This window comes from Aulonocara stuartgranti (genome assembly GCF_965226115.1).
Source record: "Aulonocara stuartgranti genome assembly, chromosome: 12".
Lineage (NCBI taxonomy): Eukaryota > Metazoa > Chordata > Actinopteri > Cichliformes > Cichlidae > Aulonocara > Aulonocara stuartgranti.
The window spans coordinates 19,761,414-19,771,975 of record NC_138948.1 but is presented as its reverse complement, the minus strand read 5'-3'; the positions used below and the strand labels follow the sequence as shown (position 1 = coordinate 19,771,975).

The 10,562-nt window shown below is 39.4% G+C and overlaps 1 protein-coding gene across 1 annotated transcript; it reads left to right on the top strand.

The window, feature by feature from the left end:
• The first annotated feature begins 5,501 nt into the window (after positions 1-5,501).
• On the top strand, positions 5,502-7,925 carry cmklr1 (chemokine-like receptor 1). Its single transcript, XM_082553985.1, has 2 exons — positions 5,502-5,560; positions 5,677-7,925. Exon 2 carries the CDS (start codon positions 5,709-5,711, stop codon positions 6,753-6,755), a length of 1,047 nt encoding a protein of 348 aa, XP_082410111.1. The 5' UTR covers positions 5,502-5,560; positions 5,677-5,708; the 3' UTR covers positions 6,756-7,925.
• The last annotated feature ends 2,637 nt before the right edge of the window (positions 7,926-10,562 follow it).

Genomic DNA, 10,562 nt, shown 5'->3' with positions numbered 1-10,562 from the left:
ATTTAACATGGAGTGTTGGAGGGAGGGATACAATAGTTAGTGAAGACAAGACTCATGCAGGCCACAGAGTCAGAGGGCGAGAGCAATATCGCACGCCCACATAACAAAACACATGAGGCCTACTGGGACCTTAGCAACCTGAATTTCACAACAGTCCAGGCAGATATTTTAATGATAACCACAGACGGGTTTGTCCGCTGAGCTCCTATAAAACAAAAAGCAAAAAAAACCCCAGTCAGTGCATTGTAACTGGATATAGATTCTGGTTGCTTTTGTTTATATAGTTCCATTTCCCAACAACTGAAACTTGTGGTAGTTTACACTGAAAGAAAAGATGCTGTGCAATATTGCAGACCAAAACCCAACAGTGGGAAGACAAAAGCTCCCTCTTTACAGGAAGAGTCAATCAGTGCTTCTGCAGTCAGGAGTGAGCTCTAATCAGGTGATTGACTGGACTACTTAACTTGCAGCTGCGTTGATGATGGCCTCTAATGAGCCACAGGGGCAGCCAGTCAGACCTGAGAGCGCCAACATACGTATGCAAATAAATCTTTGACATATGCTCATCTCTGCTCGGTGTACCGGGAATGTGGGTAAGGGGTTTATCATGTCAGAAAGCTTCCTGTGATTCTGATTATCTCTGTTGACTCATTTGGCATGTTTAAGGACTCCAAAACAACCAAGTGTCTTTTTCCAAGTCTCTGTCACAGTGATATCAAGATACCTTTTTTCACTTTGAGAGGCAATTGTCTGAGTCTATCTGAGATAAACAAGGACAAATAACCTCAGTAAACCTGAACACAAATCGGCGGTTTGCATGAACGAAATGGCCCGTCTAAGTCCAATCGCATGTTTATTCAGCATACAGGTTGTAGGTTGTATCAGTGCCTTGCTGTTCTCAGCAGCTATACTATTTGGCGAGTCTCTAAATGTGTCCATTATGATGGTGAGTTCCTGCCTGATAGACTGTTCTAATAAAAGACTTAACAGGTATCTGAGGATGTGCTGTGTGATAAACTGATAAAATCACATCCTGAGGTTAATGGCACGCTTTGTTCTACAGATCAGTTTACCACAGCATCTATTTGCAGTACTGTGACTCAACAATGCATCCCACTTTAATCTAAGGTAAGCAGATTTATGCCAGTGACGGGTGAATCTCTGCTAGACTCTAATGTGTAAAATGGATTTCAAGCAGTAGAGAGGAAAGCAGTAATAACACTCAAGTTACTTCAAAATACAATTCAGATGGCCCACAAGCACGAGTGAAAGCTGACACTGTACAGCAGAGGACCCTCCGGCTATGAGGGGAGAAGGGTTTGGAAGAAGAAAAAGTGTGTTTGAAGCTTAAAATCAGCCCGAGTACACACTGTGGAAATCTACACAGTTAATCATTTTCATTGGTATCAGTATTACCATGGCAATCAGGATATAAGGAAGGAAGTTTTTTTTAAGTATTGATGTCAGAAGATATGAAATAGTAACTTTCATTTCCTCAAATTTGTGATCAAGTTCATCACTTGACTCACTCGAATTAGGAAATTGCAGTGATGTTATTTATTTTTATTTTTAGAGGAGCACATACCCACATGTTGAACCTCGCTGGTTCTCATTTTATTGTTGAATTAACTCTCCAGCAAGCTTTCAGGGGGAGCTGAAGTAGAACGATCAGGCTGCACAACAAAACGAGGGAGTCTGCCAAACACAAAAGAAGTCTGGGCAAAGAGCTGCTCCATTTTCGGTGCTGCTGTAGTCGCATTTTGTGGATAAAAAATTCCACTTGTGGCTCAATGCCAGAGTTACACATGACCAGTTTGCTCATGTACATTTCCTCTCAGAATGACACAGGGTTAACTCAACGATTGCTCAATAGAAACCTATTCTTAAAATATCAGCTCTAAGGTACAATCTCTGTGCCTTTCGCAGAAAATGTAACAAAAAAAACAACACATGTATGATTGCATGAGGGCACTTTTTTTTTACCATTTTAACTCATCAGTGTAAAACAACAGCATCTCAGTGGGGAGATAGTAAAATGTTACAGTATGTTGTACAGTATATGAATTAATATTAAAGATGTTATTTTGTAGATGTTTTTTAGAATATTTGATTCACAAAGAATGCTCGAAAAGTAAAAACAAGAGAGAAACAGTGTTAAAACACAGTTCAGTAATATTTAATATTAAAAAAAAAAAATTTAAAAAACTGAAATTGAACAAAAAAATCCATATTTATAGTTTTACAGCTGTAAAATTGATTCCAAATACCAAGGCATAACCTGCACCAGACTACGTTTAGGCAGCTGAGACGTTAATAATGAAAGTAATATACAAACCGCATTCCAAAAAAGTTGGGACACTAAACAAATTGTGAATAAAAACTAAATGCAATGATGTGGAGATGGCAAATGTCAATATTTTATTCAGAATAGAACATAAATCACAGAACAAAAGTTTAAACTGAGAAAAGTTATCATTTTAAGGGGAAAATATGGGGATTCAAAATGTCATGGTGTCAACAAATCCCCAAAAAGTTGGGACAAGGCCATTTTCACCACTGTGTGGCATCCCCCCTTCTTCTTACAACACTCAACAGACGTCTGGGGACCGAGGAGACCAGTTTCTCAAGTTTAGAAATAGGAATGCTCTCCCATTCTTGTCTAATACAGGCCTCTAACTGTTCAATCGTCTTGGGCCTTCTTTGTCACACCTTCCTCTTTAAGATGCGCCAAATGTTCTCTATAGGTGAAAGATCTGGACTGCAGACTGGCCATTTCAGTACCCGGATCCTTCTCCTACGCAGCCATGATGTTGTGATTGATGCAGAATGTGGTCTGGCATAATCTTGTTGAAAAATGCAGGGTCTTCCCTGGAAGAGATGACGTCTGGATGGGAGCATATGTTGTTCTAGAACCTGAATATATTTTTCTGCATTGATGGTGCCTTTCCAGACATGCAAGCTGCCCATGCCACACGCACTCATGCAACCCCATACCATCAGAGATGCAGGCTTCTGAACTGAGCGTTGATAACAACTTGGGTTGCCCTTGTCCTCTTTGGTCCAGATGACATGGCGTCCCACACAAGAACTTCGAATCATGACTCGTCTGACCACAGAACAGTCTTCCATTCTCCCGAATCTTCGGATGATGTTATGCACAGTTGATGATGATAACTGCGAAGTCTTTGCAATTTTTCGCTGGGTAACACCTTTCTGATATTGCTCCACTATCTTTCTGAGCAACATTGTGGGAATTGGTGATCCTCTACCCATCTTGGCTTCTGAGAGACACTGCCACTCTGAGAAGCTCTTTTTATTCCCAATCATGTTGCCAATTAACCTAATTAGTGTTAATTGGTCTTCCAGCTCTTCGTTATGCTCAAATTTAGTTTTTACTCAAATTTGTTGACACTGAAATTTTGAATCAAGATATTTTTCCTTTCAAATGATACATTTTCTCAGATTGAACTTTTGATCTGTCATCTATGGTCTATTCTGAATAAAATATTGACATTTGGCATCTCCACATCATTGCATTCAGTTTTTATTCACAATTTGTTTGGTGTCCCAACTTTTTTGGAATCCGGTTTGTAGATTATTGCTGTGTATGGCTTATTTCTAATCTGTGAACTCTTCCACTGGAGACCTTGCAAACCAAGGCCATGTATATCGCAGTGCCTTGCTACAGCTAAGGATGCTTTATGAGCATAGGTTGGTGAAGGACAACCTCCTCATTTTTACTGTGCCATAGTTCTGAACCCAGTGCACTGCATCATTTTTAGCTTTGACACCCTCGAGAAAAACAACAACAACCTCTCTCTCTCCCCTTTCTGTGTAAAGCAGAACTAATGGTACCAAACTCTACAGAACCTGCAGTATTATCTTTATTGACAATTTTTAACATATGTTTTTATGATATTCCTTTAATGCTTTAAGTGCTATCACCCTTATCAAAGTGACCCTTTAAAATCCAAACAGTTAAATATCTGCATGCTTAGTGAAAGTATGAACAATGATCTCCTGTCCTTTATGAAAGCGTAACACATCTTCTTCATGAGGCAGGAAGTTGTGTTTTCTCACATGCACGGTGCAGCAAAGAAAAATGTGGTTACTGTGTGTTTTACTGTTTATACGTGCGTGGTTATTTTTAACCTTACCTTCACTAACACATCCATCCAGCAGAGTCGTTCTGAGTTAAAGTAGTTTTGCTGAAATGCATCATGAGGTCAGCTAAGCAATCCGCACATAATATTTCCGAAACGAAGTTTGTTACTTGTTGCTATCTACCATATTATCTCATGACGGCAAAGTAAGAGGGGCGGCCTGTGTTTGTGTGTTGTTTTTAGATAAAAGTACTGTAAATAAACCATGAGTGTGTTTCATAATGTGAGTGCTAAATTCACAACAAGTAATCAATAAATATAACAGCTTACATAACACTATGAGCCAAATATGTAACCTCTAAAAGCTTGTTTCAGTGTCTGGCTTTGGTCATGCAAAATAAGAACTCATGTTAAAAAAAATGTGAGCTACAAACAAATTGGTTTCCTCAATTTGTTAGAAAGTTTAAAACACCTTCACATTTCTCGTTGGATCACCTCTCTGCCTGATGGACCCAATCAGTGAATTATCTTGTAGAAAAGTGGAAGTTTGAGATGCAAAAAGGAGTCACGCCTGAGCGCACTGCCGTCCTCCTCACTCATCACAGCATTTCTACACTGAGCAACTTTGCCATCTGTGTTTCTTCTTCTTGCAGCTGTTTCCTCGCGGTCAGGAGAAACCCAGAACGTTAAGGAACGGCTGTGTCTGCCTCCGTGATTATGGCTCCATGCAGCAGGACAACCATTGAGAGCTAATTCAGTCATTAAAATGATAACAGACGTGTGTTTACAACAGCTGCTGCACTTTGTGCGCATTAGTTGAATCATCTGCATCAGAGGTTGGCGTTGCAATATCAAATTAAAATCATGTTGACCAAAGCTTAAATAAACAATGTGCTCTGGCTTGCTTCCCTTCCACATCTGGCCAAAAGCGTGCAGCTGTCAGAGACAGAACCATCAAAGCCAAGTCACAAAACTCACACTGGGCAGCACATGTGTGGCAAATTCAATACTTTTGTTATTTACGTGCCAGAAGAAGAGAATAATAACCTTTGCTGAAGTAGGATATTAATATTTAACCTTGCCCACTGATCATATGGGTAATAATAATAAGTAATAGCTAATAACAGCCTAATGCTGCGGTTTCTAGGGCTACGATCAGTCATCAGTAATTTGATATATAAAAAAGTAAAAAATTGTTTAGGTTGAAAAAAGAAAAGAAAAGAAAAGGAAAGAAGAAGAAAAACATCCACAAAAAACAATCAAATGACTCAGAGCTATTAAAGTGCAAGACCACAAAATGCAGTAGTGAAATTAGGAGATGGAAGTGTTAAGAAACCACCCTGTCAGCTGACTTTGGTTGCATGCTGTTTCTTATACCTCTGCAAGCATTATCTCAGCTCAGTTGGTACTGTGCACTGGACACGATCATCACCAGCAGAGAACAGTTGTTGCTGCAGGTATGTTGTTGTTGTTGTTTAATTATATGCAGTTATACACAAAGATGTTTATTCAGATTAAAATTAAAATGGGAAACATTTGTTTAAATTAAATGTTTGTTTGTTTGTTTTCACAGAAATTCCAAACATATTTTCACCCTTAGAAGAAATGGATTATATAGAAAATTGGGACTATGACTATTCTGAAAATACGTCCTACACTTATAATGATTCCTCCAATATCACTACACATGAAGAGCCAGTTTTTCAGCACAAGCCAAAATGTGAAGGCTCCTGTGTGACTTTAGTCATAATTAATGTGATCATTTTCCTGCTGGGCACCTGTGGGAATGCTTTGGTCATCTGGATTTCTGGCTTCAAGATGAAGAAAACAGTCAACACCATATGGTACCTGAGCCTTGCGTTCTCTGACTTTATGTTCTGCTCCCTCATCCCATTCACCATTGCCTACACGGTGACTGAGGATTGGATTTTTGGCAGTTTTTTGTGCAAGTTTATCCCGTCAGTTATGTTCCTCAACATGTTCAGCAGCATCTTTGTCCTTGTCCTCATCAGTGTCGACCGCTGTGTTTCAGTCATGTTTCCAGTTTGGGCTCAGAACCAGCGCACTATTAGAAAGGCATTAGTTGCTGTTGTCATGGCGTGGTTGCTCGCCATCGCAGTTAGCATTCCCTCTATGATTTTTCGGGATGTTAAGGAACACCTAGGTCGGATGATTTGCTTGAACAGTTACACACACCAACACGGTCACAAGTTTGTCGCAGTGAGCCGTTTCATCGCTGGCTTTGTTATCCCTTTCATCATCATTACCATCTGCTACTCTATCATCATCCTCAAGCTTCGAACCAACAGGATGGCCAAAAACACCAAACCATTCAAGGTGATGACTGCTCTGATTGTTGGGTTCTTCATCTGCTGGCTTCCGTACCACGTGTTCATCCTGCTTGAGCTGAACCCCCACAACCACAACCTCACCATTTTGAAGATCGGACTCAAAGCAGGCACTGCTTTGGCAGCAGCAAACAGCTTCCTCAATCCTGTGTTGTACGTTTTCATGGGCAACGACTTCAGGCGTAAGTTTAAGAGCTCTCTGCTTTCAAAGATGGAGAATGCAATGGGAGATGAAGGTCGTACCACCAGCCGTTACCTGTCCAGGTCCAGCTCCATGGATGGACGAGCCTCTACACACATCTAGATGTGCAAAAATCACCCCAAACTGTTTCAGTCAGTTGGTTCACTGGACAACAAAAATAATGTTTAAAAATGTGCAATCAATGTAAAATATGTCTTTACTGTGAATGAAATATGTATATTCCAGCTGTAAAAATGACCATGTATTATACATTAGACTCAAAGCATTACCTGTATATTAAGTGTTTACTAAAATAAAATAAATTAAAAACAATCGTATGATATACTTTCATGCATCAAGGAACACAAAGTGGTGCATGCATTTGCAGATCACTTTCTGATTCTTGCGGCACTCCTGCATGATTGGATGGTTATAGAAAGCCTGATTTGACTGGTAAAACACTAAAACAAGAAGGAAACAACTTGTGTCTGTTGTTGGAACAGACACAAGTTTTGACTTGCTTTCTTGATATCTTAATTAAAAGTTAAATAAAGGATGGTCAAGAGCACTCACTCTAATTATAATATAACAACGCATTATAGTTTCATGCTGCAACACTTCAATAAGTGTAACTGACCACAATACAGAGTAAGACAGGGTGAAGCTCAGCCAATCACACACTCTGTATTCACAGATACTGTGCAACAATTTATGTTATGTCATGTATGAGTGCTATGAATGTAGTTGTAGTTGTAAAAGTTTGACTTTTGTTGCTGCTTTTCTTTGTTTCTGAGATTAAACAAGATCCATTAAAGTTAGTTCTCTGATTCAATCTCAAATTTCTCAAAAGTTGAGGCTTAATTTGTATTTGGAGGCTGTGCTTTTCAAACAAACAATCACTTACTGAAAATGTACTCATTTCTTATCTGCAATGAGATATGCATTTGGGAAACTGTAAAAAAAAATGCACAGACAACACTAACATCAGTTAAAACTGTGCTAAGCAATGCGTTTCTGGTGATGAAAAATCTGTAGCAGCCTTCCAGTTTATTGTACATCAAGCTGTTTGCCAAGGAAAAGATAGACTTCTCTCTCAAGGCCAGTTTTCATTTTTTGGGAAAATGTGAAGCAAGAAATATCAAGAATAAAAAAGGGCAAGAAAGGAACGAAGCCATCGTTAGTAAAATGTGTTAATTTTGTCAGAAAATGTTGTTGTGGGGGAGCGAGGTTTGAGTAACATGTGAGGCCAAAATCCTTTCTTTTCACAGCTTTAATAAACTAAAAGAATTTTAATGTCTGTTGTGCATCCGCATTTCACTGACAATTCCAGTTATGTCACTAACATTTTATTTGCACCTGTATCTGATCCAACGGTATCACCTCCGCCTCTGCACACCAGTAGAACCACATGACATATTTGCACACTGTGTTTGAGCCTAATTTTGAGTCTAAACACTCTTAACATTTTTAACCTAAGAGATATCACAACAGGAATTTAAGAGTCTGGGGATTTTTATTCACCATCTGGCTGAAGGACCGATGAGCTCATGCATGCCAAGGAATCCATCGTCCACTTGTTCAAACTTCACAAGAATCACTCCTCCTACACCATTAGCGAGAATTTAGTCAAACTCACACAATGATCACCTAACAGGTCTCACCCAAACTGGGCTGAAGGTCAAGGTGACTTTTGTCGTGTCAGATTATCATAGGCTTCTCCGAGAAATGTCTGTGCACTTTTGTATACTCATTGTTTTCCACACCTTAATTATTATTGGCCATGAAACAATATTAATAATAATAAAAATACTCTGGAACTAAAACATTTTTATTTGGTGGTGAAGTAGATTAAATCGTCCTTGATATGGCTGTTTGTGAGTCTCACTGACTTCTCAGTGGAGTTTAATTGTCTTAGTTTGTACAGCCAAGCAGTGAGAAAACCTTATCACCTTCCTTTTGTACTTCACACATTACAAAAACCAGTGAATTTTTGGTAAATCGTGGGCCGGATGAGTTCCTATACCTCAGTGACATTCTGCTGAAGCAGTGTAGGGCTGTGACAAGACACAAGTAGATTTCTCAAAACACTGGCATTGAGTCACAATGAAATGTTGGTTAGAGAGTTAGAGACTCTCAACTATTTCTGATCTGAAGTTCAATTGTTTTTCTGGAGTTCTGCCCACTGAGGCTTCAGGAAAACTTTTATACTGTGAGTTAAATGTGAAATATATGTGGTTTACTGTGAAATGCCAGTTATTTCATCAATATTTTACTTGCATATATTGTATATGGTGCAATGGTATCATACCGGTCACTGCACAAGAACAGAGAAGCCTCTTTTTCACAGCATGTTTGAGGCTATGTTTGAGTACGGTGGGGTGAAAGTTATGCTTAAAAAGATATACGCTCAAAACACTTGCATACACACTTTAACAGAAAGGAACAGTCTCTAATTTCTATGGTAGTTGTATTTTAATCAAGAGAGACAGAATTTCAACACAATACGAAACATGAAGTTATAAACTGATTTGCATGTCACTGAGTGAAATCGGTATTTTATCCCCTACAATACAATCAGAATTCTGGCTCCTATAGATGGGCTGTGTGCCACATTACAGTCGATCAATTTCAGATACTCCTGACTCAACTTGTTATGTGTGTAAAGCACACCTGTATACAGATTCAGTCTTTCATTCGAATCTGTCCACCACCGTGGACAAGACCAAAGAGCTGTCAAAGCAGATCGGGGACCAGATTGTTGACCTGCACACAGACTGGAATGCTCTACGAGACCACCAGGAAGAAGCTCGGCAAGAAGTTACCATTATTCTGAAATGGAAGAAACATAAAATGACAATCAGTGGCCCTCAGGATGGAGCCCAAAACTACACAGGAGGAGCTTAAAATGACCTGAAAGCAGCTGGGACCACAGTCACCAAGAACACTTTTGGTAACACACTACACCCCAATCTTCCAGCATCCGCAATCCCCCTGTAGGCATGTTCCCACAGTCAAGCTACAGGACACACTGAAGAGGGGTCATGGATGGGTCCTTCAGCAGGACAATAACCCAAAGCATACCAACAAGTCCACAAAGGAATGGCTAAAGAAGAAGCACATTAAGGTGATGGAGTGGTCTAGCCAGTCTTCAGACCTTAATGTTTTTGAAAATCTGTGGTGGGAGCTGAAGCTTCGAGTGTGTGAGAATCTAGTGAACAACTACAAGAAGCGTTTTACTGCTGTGGTTGTTGACAAGGGTTTCTCCACCAAGTAATGAGTCAGTGTGGGGTCCAAATACATCATTCACTCAGTGACACACAAATCAGTTTATGACTTTTATGTATGACTCACTGCAAAAATGAAACTACTTCAGATGAAATATCTGAGACTGAAGATTCAGAAGAGGATCAAATAATTATTTCCCACGCTGCAAGAAGATTCACAACTTAACAGGAAGCATGAGAGGAATTGAGTTTTAGTAATTTTTTAAAATGTTGAAACAGTGTAGGGCTGTGGGGAAACCCTTAAAGCACAGATTACCTGAAACCCTGTCAATGAGTAACAATGAAATGTTGGTCAGAGATTTAACCTTTAAAGCTGAACTGTGTTTGTAACCTGCCCACGTATAAATATGAAAGAGTTTGCTTAAAGTCAGGAGTTCTACAAACTGTGTCAGAAGCCACTGGATGGTTTCTGTTTACAGTCACCACAATCAGTCCTGTTTTAAAACCAACACACATAGTTACTGGTAAGTATTCTACTATGACTTTAAATGTGATCTAGATCATGCTGGAGGAAATGCTGGCAAACCTGACAAAAACCATAAGTAAGTATTAGGGTCATTACTCAAAAACTAAGCAATTTGTCATGTGCAATTACTGCTGATTATGTGACTTTTTGGTTACTCTGTGGCCTGAAATGCATGGTAAC